At 39.4% G+C, this 18,782-nt stretch overlaps 1 protein-coding gene across 1 annotated transcript in view; it reads right to left on the bottom strand.

The window, feature by feature from the left end:
• The window catches only part of EYS (EGF-like photoreceptor maintenance factor), a 670,725-nt gene that overhangs the window by 505,385 nt on the left and 146,558 nt on the right, over window positions 1-18,782 (bottom strand). Inside the window, exon 9 of the mRNA XM_089530993.1 lies at window positions 12,589-12,788. Coding sequence (XP_089387119.1) covers window positions 12,589-12,788 — 200 coding nt within the window. The remainder of the gene's footprint in view (window positions 1-12,588; window positions 12,789-18,782) is intronic.

The following is an 18,782-nucleotide window of genomic DNA, read 5'->3' as shown; positions in this document are numbered from 1 at the left end:
AGCTATTGCTTCCAAGGGAGGGAACAGGGATACCTTTTCAAGTGACAACCTCTATGTGCACATTATGCTTCTATATCATCCAGGGTTCGTAAAATCATACATTTGGTAATGAGGATCCAAATGATTGCTTCAAATTATTCATGGTCCTGTTAGACTTGTAAGAAGAAAATCAACCCATCTGTGATGTGGTGCTGGAGAAGAGTACTGAGGATACTGCAAACATAAAAAAGATAAATAAATGGGTCCTTGAACAGATTGGGCCTGCCATCTTACTGGAAGCCATGATGATCAAACTGAGGCTCTTGTACTTTGACCACATTATGAGAAGACAGAACACATTAGAAAATACAATGATGCTAGGAAATACTGAGGGTAGTAAAAAAGAGGAAGACCGCATGCCAGATGGATAGACTCAGGGAGGTCGTGGACCTGAACTTACAGGACTTAAGCACAGCAGTGGAAGAGGTTCTGGAGATGTCTCTTTCACAGGGCAGGGTGACCAGATGGCCTAATTGCAAAGGAAGACAAGGCACTGCAAAATGTAAGATACTCAAGAAAAATGTAAGACATTACAAAATAAAAGCTAAAAACATTTATAGAAATATAAATTAATGCTTCTTAATTATCATGCTCAAAATGGAGGACATTTTGAAGAAATGGCTCAAAATGCAGCATATTTTTAAATTTTTCCTGGATAGAAGGTTGAAATGTAGGACATGTTGTGGAAAAGAAGGACATCTGATCACACTGTGATAGGGTTGCCATGTGTCAGGGTCAACTTGAGGGCAGTTAACAACAACAAAACATTAGAGCTGAAAATGAGTAATTCTGTTTGGATTCAGCATATTGGTCTAAAAATTCCTGGAAAGGCATATCACAAAATGCAACCTATTTTATAAGTCACTACATGTTCATGGAGGGAAAAGGGAATGGCTCTTCAAAGTTTTATACCTAGATTTTGTTTTCATTCTTAGGAAATTTTAAATCCCTTGGTACAAACCATCTAATTGATGGTATGAATAACAGAAACCATGGCTGGAATCCTCTATGGCAGTTACAAATGTATAACCTAGAGTTATGCACTCGGAACAGTTATGTATTCATGATCTTTACATAGCCCTAGTTTAAGGGCTACCATGAAAAGTTCTCCAGTCCACACTTACTGGAGAGCAGCTACTATGATCTATGAGGGACTGTTCTCCTCTCAATTGGGAAGCAGCTGGTTGGCATTCCCACGCACAAGATCTCTAGCACTAGGAGGAATTGCAACAGAGACTCAGTGCCTGTCACATTGGAGATCATGGGAAGCGGTTGAAATGGCAGTCGGTCCCATTGGGGTGGCTTCTTCCTGGTAAGTGTGGAGACGGGGAGGGGGGGGGGTTAGGTCAGGATTCACATTGTAGCACTGCAACTACCATGTTTATGCATAAATACTAGACACAATTCCAGGCCATGTGATTAAGAGCAAATTCCATCAATCTCTACAACAAAAGCAATGCAATTTTTCCACATTCTTCATACATTATTAACCAAGGGTAGATGTGTGATTCTGATGCACAAAATGGTCATCAGTGCAACAAGCACATATTAATAGATTTGTTGCATTTCAGTGCACAGTTGTGGTCCCAAGGAACTTTGTTTCCTAATTGAGAATGATTTTTTTAAAAGAGCTGTACTACAAAGATTTGGGTAGAAAAAGTGAATCTTTGGAAACAGTTTGAAATAAACACCATTCTGAATCACCATTAGACCATTTGAAAAACTATACACAAAGGAGCAATCTAAACATAATGCTATATTAACCGTGACTGTTGTAGAAAAAAGTGATTTCAGACAAGATAAACTTGCATATGCTATTTAAAATAGAGCACCAGAATCCCAAAGTTTCCCTCTTTTCTATACATAATTGTTGTGCTATGTTGTTTCCTTAATTTATTAAAGGCAATTTGGCTTGCATTTTATAGCATTTCTCTCTCTCTCTCTCTCTCTCTCTCTTTCCCTCTCTCTTTCCTCCAATCCCACTTCTCTTCAATCAAAACAGCTGACAAAAAATCTAGGTGTATGAAAGACAGCAAACGGAAATGTTGCCACATTCTACTACATATCTTGCATAAAACAGGTGGAAATTCAATACACATTATGAGATGTACAAATCTTTCCACATTTGCAGTCAGCAGAAAACCATACAATCTTAAATTCATTCATCCAAATAAAAGAAATGAATAAAATAAAATAGTAAAATGATTAGGGCTAGGTTAATATTGTGACACTGAGGAAGAAAGTGAGTGGGTTGCATTCAGAGTTAAATATAAATAGCAGGGTTGACAGACATTGACTGCCTTCCAGTCTTTCGCATGGCCTTCTGGCTTCTGACAGTGTTTCACTGAGGGTCTAAATAGGATGGGATATGGTGATGGGTGAATCTGAGAAGGAAGAGCAGAGATGCCATCCAGTAGTGTTCTGGTTACATAAGGTATCTTTGCCCAATCTCAAGGGGGAATCTCTCCTTAGCCCTCAGGTTTTGTACCATAGTGTATTCAGTTCAGCAAATTTTCATTTTGAGTCATTTTACGGGAAAGGGGGATACTATGGGGAGAAGGAAACAGAGAAGTCACCCATGGTGCAAATTTCAATTTCAATATACATCTTTCTATTCCATGAACAACATATCTACTAGATCATTTATGCATTGAACATCTTACAGGGTGCCTGTTGCTGGATTTCTCATTTCATATTAAAGAAGATAATTGTCCTCAGCATCCTCAGCCTACTGGGATGATTGCAAAAACGTGAAAATTCTCCTACTATTGCTGCCTGTCAGTAGAATGCCCTGCTGGATCTTTCCATTTCTCCTTCTGACAATTGACTGGCCACCCTTGATGTCAAGGCATTTGGTTCTAGCAGTGCTGCCCAGCTATATTCCCCATTTCCAATGAACCACTGCACATTTGCAGCCAAAGCACTCTCCACAGTCCCTTTTCTCACACTGAATTTATCAAAACCATTTGCTACAATCCTAGAAAATTGAAAGACACCATTTGGTTTATAAATTCTGATCACACCATTGTTTGCTTTCATATCCACATTGCAGCTATGACTCCCACACCATCTAGCCTTTTCAGTTAGGTTTCCCCCCCCCCCCTTTATTGACAAAAAATAAATAACTTTCCTCACTGTATATCCAGCATACCATGATTTGATTCTATGTAATAATAGAACTGGGTGATACTGAAGAAGAATTGAGCCCAACATGCCACTCAAAGACAGGACAAATAGGCAATAGCCTTAAGACAGAGTGTGGGAGAGAGAGTGATACCTAGTAGCTCTAATGAAAAAATGCAGATATACTACTTATGGGAATGATGAAAACTGGATCCACTTCACACTTACCTACAAGTCACCCTCCCTCAGTACCTTCAGGGATTGTGAAGAGATTGCACTGTGAAATATTAGTGTGAACTGAACCGTATAGGTAGATAGAGCAGTACAGAAATAGATACAGAATCCATGTTCATGCATTATTTAATCAGTTTAATCATTATTTAAGTAATGTCCAGCCCTCCATTTTCACCTTCCTCAAACACAGGGAGAGTCTTATTCCCATGCTAAGTAATCACAAGAGCCAGCATGGCGTAGCAGTTTGAGTTCTGGACTAGGACTTGGAGACCAAGATTTGAAGCTTCCCTTGGCCATGAAAACCCACAGGGAGACCTTCAGCAAGTCACAAAATCTCAGCCCTCATAAATCCCATGAAAATACCATTCTTGAAAAGCTGCAGGAGAAGCCCAGGTTGGATACCAGTTGTCTACTGCCCAGGCATAGGGAGTGCAATAAGATCTGTCAGTGACGGTTACAACCCTCGTCTATCCTGGTGTGGATTTGTTGTGTGATAATCTTCATTATGTCTTATACTTTAGATAATATATAAGACTGGTAGATGTTGCCACTTGTGGTGAGCCCATGTTTCTTGCTGGTTTTTTCGCCCTCAAGTGAATGACAGGTAAGACAAAAAGGTGAAGATGGCCAATTGCCCTACTTTTGTCAATTGTTCAGTTTGGGGGAAGGAAAAAGAAGCACATCATGCACTGAAAAAAGGCATCATATCCATGTGTTCAAAGACATGGCTACAGATCCTGTCCCAAATAAACATGGCAATCTGCCCAGGATGGCACTGAATTACATCTCCCTAGACATGTCTCAGTGAAATAAAAGAGCAAAATGGTTTGCTAAAGAAAGGGGAAACATCAGGGTACCACCAATTTGAGGATGGAGATGTATGAGAGACATTCCTGTTTTAGGCCTCTGAAGGGACAGGGGACTCTCAATCAACTCAAAAGCAGCTGACGGAGGAATGGTAGTAAAAACAAGAGTGGATTTCCCACTTCTACAGCAGCAGATGCACCCACCACCCTGAGTAGCCATATTGATCTATGCTGAATCTATGGGAACCTGGTTAAGTCAGCACTTCTGTGGGCTTCATTTATTTAATGGGTCTCCCTAGTTGGAGCAACCCATTAGATTTAGGCCATTGTATTTTGCCTTATGGTCTTTCATAAAGCAAAACCTCACAAACATACTTTTACACCTATTATTATTCATAAGCTTCAAGAGCATGTAGAGCCAGGGATATTTGCTCGTTAATTTACTTCAGCCTTTGGAAAGGGAAAATTTCTTATCAGCCTTTGGAGATGGAAAGCACATATACACACACATTTTTTCTTGTTTATTTATTACCAGGTGAAAATATGGGAGAGAAGCTAAATTCTATCACCTCCCAATTTACGTTTCTTTTTACCAAATATGCTTTGCTTGGTGTTTCTTAATTAGTGAGTACAAAAATAGTGTCAGCTCTTTGTGGTCCTGAGACAGGTTACTTTTACGATATCTGTACATATACAGAGTTCATACTGGCCTGCATTCTGGGGAGCCCCTTGGCTCTGAAGATGCATTTACAATTAATTTGCTAATTTCTGTAGTGCTTCTAATTAAGGCAGCAACTTGCTTTAATTAAAGAGATTAAAACACAAAACAAGGTAGGTGGGCTTCAGCTGGGAGTTTGTTTCCTAAAGCTTCCTTCCTATGGCAATCTGCCCAGGATGGCACTGAATTACATCTCCCTAGACATGTCTCAGTACTCATGTAAGCTGAAATCCATACTAGACTCTGAGACACAATAAACTGCTAAAGTGAGTACAAAATAAAAACACTTTCCCCTATATTTCCTTTAAACCCATATCTGTAGTGTTAAGCCTTGTAAACTAAGTGGTTCTACCACAGAGAAAACCAAGCTGTGAAGTCTTTACCAACCAGACTTTGCTCCCTGTCCCAAATGCCAAAGTTAGTAACTTAGCAAACCCATCTGTTCTCCTAGCAGTGGTAATCTTATTTTCCTAACATGCTGAAGAGTGCTAAATTTAACACTATTTTGAATAGGTGTGGACAGTTTTAACCAGAGTTTAATAGCTCTATTTCTGCCCCAGCAGCCTGTTGAATTTCTGTTTTAATCTCTGTCACAGGAGGGTAGGTGAACAGAAGGCAAAGGTGGTAAATTTTTGTGGATGACTGAGATGGAAGGGACCTCCATGCAGAGAAGGTGGGTGATTCTGAAGTCATGACGACTGAATCTGCTCTAGGATTTGGCAAAAACTTCAAAGGAGCTATGAAAGGAATGTGAATTAGTCACCCCAATGACATCAGAAACACCTACCTCCCATGCTTATGTGAACAGGAAAATAAAGTTTGTGAATAGGTGTGTATGAGAAAGAAGAGGGTGCAGTAGAAAGGAAAGTATTGTACCAGAGACAAAGAATGGGCAGGTGTGTGTGTGTGTGTGTGTGTGTGTGTGTGTGTATGTGTGTATGTGTATTGCGGTGGGAGAAAGAAAGGTGGCCTATCCACTACTCTCTCTGCCTCTACACATCAGTCTATAGAAGGAATGCAGTTCTTGACTTAAAGGCTCCCTATCTTTGCTCTAGACCCTGCTTCTCTCCAGATGCTGCACACTCTTTGATCTTCCTGATAGTACTTCACAGCCACCAGATGGGAGGTTCTGAAGCATTCTCTGGCATCACAGCAGTTCCATCTCCAATCAGGAGGAAAGAGGCTCACAAGAGATGCTTTTGTTTATTGTAGAATCATAGAATGACAGAGTTGGAAGGGCAATCCAGTCCAACCTCCTGCCATGCAGGAACAAAGCACCCCAACAGATGGTCATTCAGTCTCTGTTTAAAGACCTCCAAAGAAGGAGATTCCACCACACTCCAAGGGAATGTCTTCCACTGTCAAACAGCTCATACTGTCAGGAAGCTCTTCCTAATGTTGTGGTGGAATCACTTTTCCTGTAGTTTGAATCCATTGCTCCAGGTTCTGTTCTCTGGAGCAGCAGAAAACAAGCTTGCTTCATCCTCCATATAACACTCCTTCAAATATTTAAACAGGGCTATCATATCACCTCTTCACCCGCTCTTTCCCAGGCTAAGCATAACTAGCTTCCTAAGTCTCTTAGTTTCCAGACTCTTAATCATTTTGGTTGCCCTCCTCTGGACACGCTCCAGCTTCTCAATATCCTTTTTTGAATTATGGTGCCCAGAACTGGACACAGTATTCCAGGTGAGGCCTGACCAAAGCAGAATAGAGTGATACTATTGCTTCACTCAATCTAGACACCATACTTATATTGATGCAGCCTAGAATTACATTAGCTTTTTTAGCTGCCGCATTACACTGTTGACTCATGTTCAACTTATGGTCTACTAGGACTCCAAGATCCCTTTCACGTGTAGTCTTGTTAAGACAGGTGTCCCCCAGCCCATATTTATGCATTTAATTTTTTTGCCCAAGACCTTACCCTCGAGTCAGCCCCAACTCATGGCAACTCTGTGGATGAGACCTCTCCAAGTCCCCTTAACCTCCACTTTTCTGCTCAAGTTCTGAAGACTCCGCCCCATGGCTTCCCTGCTTGAGTCCATCTATCTGGAGTGTGTGCTTCCTCTTTTTACTGCCCTCTACCTTCCGTAGCATTATTGCCCTTTCTAGTGAGTTGAATATTTTCATGATGTGGCCAAAGTACTTTAGTTTAGCTTTAGTTTTGCCAGCTTGGCTTCCAGGGAGAGTTCAGCTTTAATCTTTTTTCAAGAACGTGTTTACTTGCCTTTTTGGCCGTCCTTGGTATTCTCACCATTTTTTTATAGCACATCTCAAATAAGTTGACTTTGTTTTCTGTTGAATTTCTTCACTGCCCAGCTCTCACATCCATACATGGTGATGGTACAAGTGATGCTACTGTAGACCTATTCCTCTATTTATTGCCCTCTTCATAAGAATAGCTCATTTAAGAATGTATCCCTTCTCAAAGGCATAATTAAGAAAATCCAATTTACTAACCACTTAATATTTATGAAGTTAGCATTACTGTATCCAACTCAGGGTTGATTGTGTTCTCCACAGGCCTCCTTTACACTGTGCTCCTTATGCGCAGTGCAGAGGAGCTGATATTTAGTGCAATTAAAAAAATCCCTAAAAATCATGAACAAACTCAGTTAAGAAGGAATGATAAAAAGTTATAGCACAGGATGAAGGAGCCTTTAAGTGTTTGTCTTTTGTAAATTTCAGTACAAATTGCACAGCTGCAACAGACCCATGAGATGTTCTGCATCCATGTACAAAGTCAGAGCTGCCTATTCTTGCTTGGAAGCCAGATATTTCTTTTGCATATATTTGCACCATTAAAAATTCTGCCCTAAGACTTGCTTTTTCGCTGGGATGAGATGCCCATGGCAAATGAATTCTTCATCCATTTACAATGTTATGCACAGAACATATTTTTTACTAATTTAGCTTGTGGTTTGCAGAAATGTCATGTACTTGACAATGAAGAGTATATGCCTTTGTTTTCCTACATTCAGTTCATATGCATGAAGGAAAACAAATGTATAAAATATAGTTCTCTTCACATTTTGAAGGAAAAGACTTGCTTAATAGCCTGTGATGTTAGTGCCAGCTGTTAGTGACCTTGCACAAAGTACTACAATGAAACATAGCAATAAAAGCAAATTTATATGGTATAAGATGTTAAGAGCTGAAACAATGATCTCCTAGCATCCAAGAAGATCTATAGCTCACCACATGCTCATTGCCTTGTTTCATATTTATGATACAATTGTGCCTGTAGGCTTCGGTTGGTTCTTGCAGAAATTTTGTTGTGTCTTAGCTGAAAATGCCTCATACTAATTTGCCTCCCTTATAAGAAAAAATATGTATTTTATATTCATCATCACAGTCATGTTAGTTCCACAGAGAATAAAGGGATAAGAAAATCCCCCCTCTCCAGTCTGAGGGAACACAGTTGGGGTACAATGTAATTAAGGAGGGAAAGAATACTCATATATATTTGGAAAATGATCAAAAACCATGCTTTGTAAAAAAATCCTGACAAAAAGAATCCTGGAGTGATAATTATCTTTGAGTTCAGGACCTATTATGACCAAAATCTACATATATAAAGAGGTTTTTCTGCATAGAAGATAATATTTTCTGCACAGAAACAGCAGATAGCCACATACAAAATATGCTAAAGTTTTTATTCAAAAGCATCAGGTATTACCATCCAAAACCTCCAGATAAGAGTCTAGCACCCACTAATGCATTGCCAAGCAGCTCTTGCACCAAGGAGATTTTCCTTAAAGTTAGGCAGAATGTGAAGTCGAAGACTTCTTTGCATTTTCTGAAGATGCCAGCGACAGATACAGGCGAAACGTCAGGAATAAACTCTTCTAGAACATGGCCACATAGCCCGAAAAACCCACAAAAAACAGGCAGAATGGTTTCATTTATTGTAATTTGAATCCATTGGTTTACGTTCTAGTCTTTGGAACAGCAGAAGTGCTTTGATAACTTTGCAAAACTGGACTAAAATCCAGAAAGAAGTCACTGCACTATTGACAAGAGATTCACCGGTAGAAGCAGTCCTCGTGGGTCTGGATCCTAGTGGTCGATCCCAAGTGAATCAATACATAGGTAAATCCCATTGATTCAATGGCCTATTCTAATTGGAACGAACAATAATACTCAGGCTGTGGTTTGTTCTGCAGTCATTTATGCTGTCAGAACAGAAGCTTATCACAATGCCATTCATACAGTTTTATGAATCACTATAGGTGAGTGTGGGTAAAAGAAACCAAAGACTGGAAAGCAAAGAAGAAAAATGTCACAAAGAAGAATAAAATTAATCCAGTGCTAAAGTGTAAAGGTGTGTTTTTGAAGGAAAACACTGAATTTTCAATATCCATGAAAACAAATTTAAAACAAAGTATTTCAGAGCAAAGGCAGATTAGAATTATTTCAATCAGAATTCAGGCCTGGTTGTGGTACAAAAACTGCTTTGGTTGCTTTGGTGGGTGATCTACACTTGGACCCGAACAAGGTGAATATGTCCCTCTTGTTTCTGCTGGGCTACTCAGAGGTTTCTTGTCCACAATGAAATCCTTCTGGATTGCTTACCTGATATGATGTGGCATGACTGTTTTATAGTGGCTCCAGCCCTTACTGGAGAGCAAATGCAGCAGATAGTGCTGGTGGATATTACTTCAAACCCATGGGCATTGGACAATGATGTCCCTCAGGGTTCTGTCTTTTTGTTCCCAACTGAGGGCTGTTGTTTCTTTTTGTGTGATTCTCATCTATTCTGTTTTAATGTTGCTGTTATTAGCTGTCGAGTGGCTTATTATAATTATCATCATCATCATCATTATTGAAAATCAGGATATATTTTTAAAAAAACAAACAAAAAACCTGTAGTTTAAATCTATATTAAGATTTGATACTAGGTTAAAAGGACAAAACAGAAAGGTAACTGCATATATTAGAATAGTTATCACACTGGGGCGGGATACATACCGCCATTTAGTACGTCTTCTATACGTACTAGGGTTAGGAAGGGGCGGTGCTTCCGCACCCCCCTAACCCTAGTACGTATAGAATACGTACAAGATGGCGGCGCCCCTTCCACATGGGCGCCGCCATCTTTGCGTATCGGACGCTGAGCGTCCGTACGCGTCGCGCCGCTTGTGACGTAGCGAGCGCGCCCCTGGCGCCTCGCTACGTCGCAAACGCGACGAAAAAAGAAGCTCCATTTTGGAGCTTCTTTTTCGGTCCGCGCGGGAGTCGGGCCGTCTGAAGGCTCCGGCTCCCCCGCGGACCTACTGGCGGCGGCGGCAGAGCGCCGCAAAGTGGCGGTATGTACCCCGCCATAGTTAAGTATTATAATCCACTTAGATGTGGTTGATGTTTTACTAAATAATTATATTTAATAAAATTAGTGGCTTCTTTCAGATTTGCTTCAGACTATCAGCTGCAAAATAGTTAATTGAATATTGAAATTTATGCTTTTGGAAGATATTGGTGTTTCACAAAGAAAATTGTCACAAAGGAATAGAGCTCTTTTTATATAGCATTTCAATAGGCGGGGAAGTCAAAGTGGAATGCTGAGTATTATTTTTATACAAAAGGAATTCGATAAATGCACCTTGAAACAGCCTAGAGAATGTTGAAAGCTTTGTGTCTGCGCTCTTTTTTTATCCCCACAAAGAATTAATTAAATCATCACCACCATTTACATCATGCTGTACCACAGCAAGTGTGAGTCACTATCCGGTTCAATTATTTTTGTTATAGTTTCTATTGAAAAAATGTCATGTTTTTACGACTAATGCATACATCCTCATAGTCATCATCATGTCTAACATGAACATGGTCTAATATATTTGAATATATCCCAGTTTTTATGTAACATTAACCATAGATTTGGATTTCCTCCTCTTTTTCTTTTCCTATCTTCTCACCAGTCATTTGTGTGAATAGGATAAAAGCACAGAACTTACCACACTAGAGATAATTTTAAGCATTCTCTCTTGGGTGTGATATACCTTGAAACTTTCCTGTGAAAATATGATCACCTTCCCCTTTTCTTCTCTCTATATATACAAATTGGAAGCATCCACTTTTGCCTTAAAGTTCACCATAACTCTCTTTTGTGTCCAAACTTGGTAAAACTTGGTTGCGAGAAACAATGTTTAGGGAACAAATCAGGGTCACAAAACAAAAAACAAACAGACAAACAAACTATATGAAGTCGAAGGCTTTCACTGCCAGCATCCATAGATTTTTGTGGGTTTTTCCGGCTATGTGGCCGTGTTCTGGAAGAGTTTATTCCTGATGTTTCACCAGCATCTGTGGCTGGCATCTTCATAGAATGCTGGCATGGAAGTGAGTGGGGTATATATACGATGTGACCATTGCCATTGAAATCCACAAACACCTAGACACAGTCAAAAGGAATGAAGAAACCTTTAAAGTAAACAAAGTTTGGCTACCAGTCCTGAAAAACACCAAAATGAAGACCCAGCAAGTGCAAATGAAAACCACTCAGGGTCAGGGCGGTTTCCCAGCAGACAATGGGTCACTAATTAAAAAGGCACCCGGAGGCCTTGCCATTCACCAACAGACCAACAAACTGATTAACATGAAAAACACTTCCTTTCAACCAAGGGTCACAGAGTTTACAGGTATAGATATAGGTGCACTCACTTCCATGCCAGAGTTCTCTGGAGATGCCAGCCACAGATGCTGGTGAAACGTCAGGAATAAACTCTTCCAGAACATTGCCACATAGCCCAAAAACCCCACAAAAAATTACAAACAAACTATATTTTATCAAGGTACAATAACATCCAAAATCCCCATTTTTTGGTCAACCAATATGTACAAAATACATGTTGCAAGCTGTTGAAGCTCCACTGGCTTCTTCATCAGGCAAATGTGTTAAAAATCAAATAGGAGAAAGGGAAAAAATTACAATGTTGGACTCACGGGCCTATATTTTGTCAAGATGCCATTGCAGTTGTTCTCAGTTAATACAGTATAGGGGAATATCTATGTAGGTAGAGATCATTCCTCCTCTTTGGCCATGCAGGAACTGGAGACAAATTGCACTTCCACAAAAATCATACATAGTGGACAGTTGTAGGTGCTTCCAATTGTATATAATTGGGACTGTGACTGGATGTTTTAACTTCCTCAAGGGGAACCAGAGGAAAATAGTAGACAGAGGAGCTCCTAAGCTCCATATTTTACTACAGTTCATGCATAGTGTGCATGCATGCAAACTCAAACAAATACACAGTGGAGTCTTTAAATGTTGCTTAAGCTCTAACAGATCTTTTCCTTCACTGTCCTCTGTACCAGTGGAATTGGTGTGGACTCAGTACATGGAGGGTGACTTACCAGACTACTGGGACCATAGAATTACCAGATTTCTGATTTCACAGGAAAGAGCAGCATTCAGCCCCATCTACATATGGGTGGTTCACTTAAACAGTACTCTAGCCATGTAAGCATTGTTCATGGAAGTCAAAGAAATTGCCCTGAATAGTTAATTCACATAATGCTAAACTTCTTTTAAAAACAACTTTTAAAAGCCATGAAATTCAGTTTGATTTTAAAAGGTCATGTAACAAAATCCCCTCATCTTTTTTAAACCCAACAATGTGATGTACATTGATTGTTCTTGTTACTGGTAAGCAGACTACTGACCTGCAATAAAAAGTTCTTCCAGGGCCGTCAACACATTTACCTCCATTGAAACAGAGCGATGAGTTCAGAAGAGGTTCAGCGCAAACATCAATATTCACTTCACAAAATTCACCAGTGTATCCACTCAAGCAAATGCACTCAAATGCATTGACCAAATCTTGACAAGAGCCACCATTAAGACATGGAGCTGATTCACATTCCTGAAGAGATAAATGACAATAAATTGATCTCAGGGCCTTAGCAGCACAATATTATTTCCTATGAACAGATATCTGTACTTCATAGTACTGAGAATCCCGATCTTCCATGAATAGAGTATTACTTGACTGTTCTTAACTTTATGTACCTGAACAGAGCCACTGATCTTAAATTAAGTATATCAGTAATTTAAAATTGCTATTATATTGTACTTGGCAAAATTGGAGGACAAAATCCCATCAAGCATTTACGGCATGTTTGGTTTGTTTGTAGTTTGTAGCCAACTGAAAGGAAAATCAGCTATCATTTACATACAGCAACCAAACACTGTGCAACCAGTTATTTACAGGTAATATGTCTGAGCAGTATCTCCAGACAGGATAAAGTTGTTTCTGTCTGCACTGTGGGAAGAATATGCAGTGCTCATGAGAACTGCAACTCCACATGAGCATTAAAAAGTCTATTTGTGCTGTCTACCATTCCAGTGCTATATGGAGCTTACCACCCATCATTGAAAACTGAATATATTGTCCTAATTCTGTTTCTGGGACAGTTTCTATCTGCAGATGACTAAAACCAAGAACCAAGCTCAGATTGCTTCTGCTGTGTTGTGGCAACAGTTAATATGGGCACACAGAGAAAACAATAATCAGCCATTCAAATATGAAGTTGAAGGCTTTCATGGCCGGCAACCATAGTTTTTTGTGGCTTTTTTGGGCTATGTGGTCATGTTCTGGAAGAGTTCCTTCCTGACGTTTCACCAGCATCTGTGGCTGGCATCTTCAGAGAAATGCCATTCAAATGGTCTAGGTAGGATGCCTAATTTGAAAAACTGCATGCATTTTCTTTCACCAAGCTGATATTTACTCATTTATTAATTCAATGGACACAATCCAAAGAGATCTATTTGGCAGTGGGGTTTCTGTACAGTGGGGTTTCTGTAGTCCCATAAATAAGATCAGATCTCTGTCTGATCTGAATAGGAGGAGAAACAAAAAGAAGTCCAATGTACAGGCAAAAATCTGCAGTACAGAGATCAAATCCTCAGGGGATACCAAGGGTCCACTGTACATTGTCATCAACTAGGTTCTTCAAATACCAAATAGCTTTTTATGAAGAGATGAAGCTTTTGATTACTATGTTAATAGTTGTACCTTTTCCAGCATCACAATGTGATGGTGGGGAAGAGCAGATGAAAAGTACAGGCTTTGAGAAGGCTGTTACTCCAGTGTCTGGCTCCTTTCATGGCTGCTGTTCCTGTGGCTATTTTCTTCTTGCTTTCACTGCCTACACTGGTTTAGTTATCCCAACGTAGCATGCAAAAGTCTTTGTAATGTCTCCAACTAGTGAACAGTTTAAAATTAATCAAGAATGATGATAAGTGGATTTCCTTACGGCAAAGCAGTTACTTTTACATAAAGACAAATAGCCGAAACCAAGGGGAATGGTGGGAAAACAACAAATTCTCTCCATGGGCATTCCAGATGGCATATATATAGAATGATTTATTTGAAGGTATTATTTAAAGTAATTGAACAATGAATCCCACGGGGAAAATACTTTATATATAACTAAATATAACAAAATCCTGAACCTATGGGTTGCAAACCAGTCTTTTACTAAATTCATTAAAATACTTAATGGTAGACACAAAAACATTTTTTTCAAAAGGGAAGGTGAGTCCTGTTTCAAATTAGTGGTGTTCTGTTTTTGTGTGCTAAATCACACAAAAAACACAGTTTTTTTTCCTTCCAGTTGCTCATGTAGCTTGTTAGCACTTCAAAATATTCTTGCAGCTTTGTTCTCTTTTTACACACTGTATAAAATGTATGTGGATCAAATCAATCTAAAATAATAGTTTACAGAAGAAAGCATTAAAATCACTGGAAATTATCAAAGTTATATATGAAGCTGGGAATAAAAACAAGCATTCAGTGCAGAATTCTGCTTGCATGTATATTAAATTTGAAACGGCTGATTCTGTGTGCCAATACTAGAAAAAAGCCAACGATATTTTAAAGTTTTCCTGATAAATTTCATATAATTTTGGGAAAATGCAGCTTACTTCCCAGAAGCTAAAAATGTCAACATATTTCTGATCAACTCTGTTTCCAAATATGTTATTTGATTTATTGAGTGGGATAGAGTCCAATGGAAGCACTTTTAGGTCCTATTGGTTCAAAAAACAAAGCATGTACTTACTTCCATTAAATCAATGGAATTTTAAGGTGTTTTACTTTGTCTAGATGATATGATTAAAGATTCTGACATCTATTACATCTGCAACATTGGAATCTAGGGTTGTGCCAGAAGACACCAAGTTGTGGGACATGACTTTCCTTTCTCTCCCACTCTTCAAACCCTTATATTCAATATATATATATTTTCTCCAGGAGCTTTCCAACCCTCTAGGGAAGATGAGGGGAGGCCCAGGGTTGAAGTGGAGGAAAGGAATCCATTCCACTAATGGATACTATTTGGTGGATAGCCAGACTTGAATTCCCCCAGTAGCATCTACCACTTAAGCTACTCTTGATAGAAGAAGATGAGTGATACACTGCAACAAATGATCAGCTATGTAGTAGCTAAATTTGTTGGTGAACTGGAGAAGGAACCAAATGGAAGCCACTTTAATATGGTGTCGATGGACTCTTTGTAAATAGATACCAAATTGCATTTAAGTATTTAAATTCTTATATAAATATTGGTAACCTCAAACTTTTAAACAGCATTTCAGAGAAGAAAGTGCAGTCATTACAATCCAGACACATGTAATACTTTTAAGTCCTTTCACTTCCAGTGGGATATATTTAACCACATGTTTTTGTCTCCCATTAACTCAATGGAATGTAAAAATGTTTAACTTTGGCTGGAGCATTCCCTGAATATTTTAAACAGTAAAGACATCAAGATTTCAAATAATTCAGGCAGCCCACTGTGTTCTGAAGGGAAAATAAGTCTACAAAGAAGTCTCAAAAGTGAAAACACAAGGTTTCAAACTCTGTTGTTCCCACCATGGACTGTCATTAATTCAGGAAACAATGCAAACATAAAACAGTTCTGCTAGTAGTACAGAAGGAATCAGCATCTGTTCCTTAATGAATTAAGTTACAAGGTCTGCAGAAAATTTAATGCCTCTTTTGGAACAAATGAGAATGGAAAATCAAATAAGTCAGGCTCCCTAAAGAAAAGTCACAACCATTAACTGAAGATAATTACGCAGGGACACATTTTTCCAAGAGTAACAAAAATGTTAGAGTGGAAGGGCTTGTGTGGATGACTCTCATTTCAGTGAATAATTGTTCTGCTTCAGAATCCCCAATTCCACCTCACACCCATACCTTTCCATGCACAGAGAAGGATGAGACCAACTGAGCTATTACAAATGTCTTTTTATTTATGTATTACCCATTTCTATACTGTCCTTCTCTTACATTCCCTGGATAGATTGTAATGGGATAAAACAGCATAAATATGAATATAACGATAAAAAAATCAGCAGCCTATCTACTCCACTCCCCACAAATAAAATAAAAACAGCATAGAGCCTCTAGCAGGGCTGGGGCTGCCCAAGTAACCAGGCAGGTGAAACAGCTGCCTCAGGCAGCAGATTTGGATATCACAAAAGTGTAGCAACGTGTTAGTTATTTTATTTATTATCGGAGTCAGAAAATTGTTATTTTATTTAGTATCACTTTTTGAAACAGCTTGGAACTAACATGTTACAAATAACATAGATACCTGTACCGTGTAAGGTGTTCTGCCCCCACCCCCATCTTTGATAAAGGCATAATAAAGTTAAATTTCAAAAGTAGTGCAAGTAACAGTAACACTTTTCTTTCTAACATCATTTTTTTGGGGTAGGGGTAGATTTGTAAATGGCAGTAGTAACTACTATGTTGGCAGCCTGGCCCCCATTTTGTATTTTCTACAATGCCAGAAGTCCACAATACTCTAGTTACTGACAAATTTCCATCATATTTTCCAGTGTAGGAATTCTTTAAACTTCTTTTCGTATTTGTTTATTGCAAGTCGACCCAAATGTGACATTAGGCTGAGGGACTGAACAATTTGCTCAAAGCTGCTCCTGAGCTTGTGAACAAAAGAAATGTGAACCCATGTCCATCACTAAATGCTGGCTAATTACAATGCCATTGCAATGCCACAATGCAGTGATTCACAAGTTTCAGTCTTCCAGATGATTTGGACTTCAGGTCCCAGAATTCCTGACTGTTGGCTAAAGTATCTGGGGCTTTGGGGAGCTAAAATCCAAAACAAATGGAATACCAAAGGTTGGGAATCACTGGCACGTTCCGGACGGGCCCTATGGGGTGCCGTCGTTACCCACGAGGGGTGGCGCTTCCTGAAGCGCCTTGCTCCTCGCGTGTAATGACTACGTCAAAATGGCGGCACCGCATACAGATGGGCACTGCCATTTTGACCTCACGGACGCACAGCGTCTGGATGTCACACACCGGAAGGTGGCGCCATGAGTGTGCGCCTTGCGGCACCTCTTCCGGGGTGCAGGAAGAAGCGCCATTTTGGCGCTTCTTTGTTGCTGCGCCCAGGAACCGCGCAGTTTGGCTGCTGTGGTTCCCGGACGCAGCAACCGGCAGCGGCGCCAGACCGCCCATTTTGGGCGGTCTGTAACGCGCCAATATTATTTCAGATTTCCTACACATATATGGCCAATACAGTGTAACCATCTCATAAATTGCTACCAGCATCACAAAAGTAGTCTTTAGCAACCATTGATTTTCATGACCCCTATAGCTGCTGAGACTGCAGCAAGTTACAGCTGAACAACATCATGTACAGGACAAACTAAAGCTGTTAACTGGTTCATATTAAGCCTACCATATTAAGCCTACTAAACAACCAAAGAAAAATGGGTGTTCAAATGAGTACAGATAAGTATTTTCATGGAGTGCTGACTGCAGGTAGTAAATAGAATTTGAATGCAATCCCTAGTTACTGAAATATTTATTATGGTAAGAGCTATAGCATCCCTGCTAACAATTATGATAAAACACTTCAGAATACTAGCACGTTGTATACATAGTCAATTAATATTTTAATAAGAAATCTGAAATAATTCAAGAAAAACTGTGGGTGGCAGATACTGGTGTCCTCTACTCCCCCTCTTCTATTAGCAGCTAAAATGAATCAAGAGAACAAAAGGATTCATTACACTCAGCATTTCCCCCCTTTAAAACAGTGGGTAGCAATGAAGGTTGCCATGCATGGAGAAGGACGAAGAGGTGATTTTCTGAAGATAACTGAATATCCTTCCACAACCGCTCCAGATGGTATTTTAAAGACATAGCTAGAAACTATGACTTCTCTACATATTTGTTACTTGATCAGGAAGAAGACTCAAGCATGGAATGAAGATGGCTTAATCCAGTGGTTGCCAAACTTTGGTCCTCTAGGTGTTTAACTTCCAGGAGCTTTAGCCAGCTTGGCCAATAGACAGGAATTCTAGGAGTTGAAGTCCAAAAGTTTGGGAATCACTGATAAACTTAATGGTTGAAGGAATTGCAGTACAGTTGGCCCTTCTTATACACGGATCTTTTATACATGGATTCAAGCATCCATGGTTTGAAAATGTTCAAAAAAAGTATAAATTTCAAATATCAAACCTTGATTTTCCATTTTTATACGGCATAACATTTTCTATGTCATTATATTTAATGGGTCCTGAGCATCCATGGATTTTGTTATCCAGGGGAGATCTTGGAACGAAACCCCAGCGTATAACAAGGGTCCACTGCACAATGTGTTACCAAAATTTGATCCACTGAATAAATAGATACTTTCTTGGGGAATGGAAATTGTAAGTATAGAGATTCCAAGTTATATCATGTATCAGAATGTGGGGAAAAGAGTTTGACAAAAGGTTTGACCACATCCCATATGCTAGAATCTTTAAAGTAATATGTAGTTTGGCATCTTCCCTCACACTGGAGTAAGTTTTTTTAATTACCAAAAATATA

Source organism: Sceloporus occidentalis, unplaced genomic scaffold, assembly GCF_023333645.1.
Source record: "Sceloporus occidentalis isolate IW3139 unplaced genomic scaffold, rSceOcc1.0.p SCAF_6, whole genome shotgun sequence".
NCBI lineage: Eukaryota > Metazoa > Chordata > Lepidosauria > Squamata > Phrynosomatidae > Sceloporus > Sceloporus occidentalis.
Note: the sequence above shows the minus strand (reverse complement) of the source record. Positions and strands in the feature narration are given on the sequence as shown.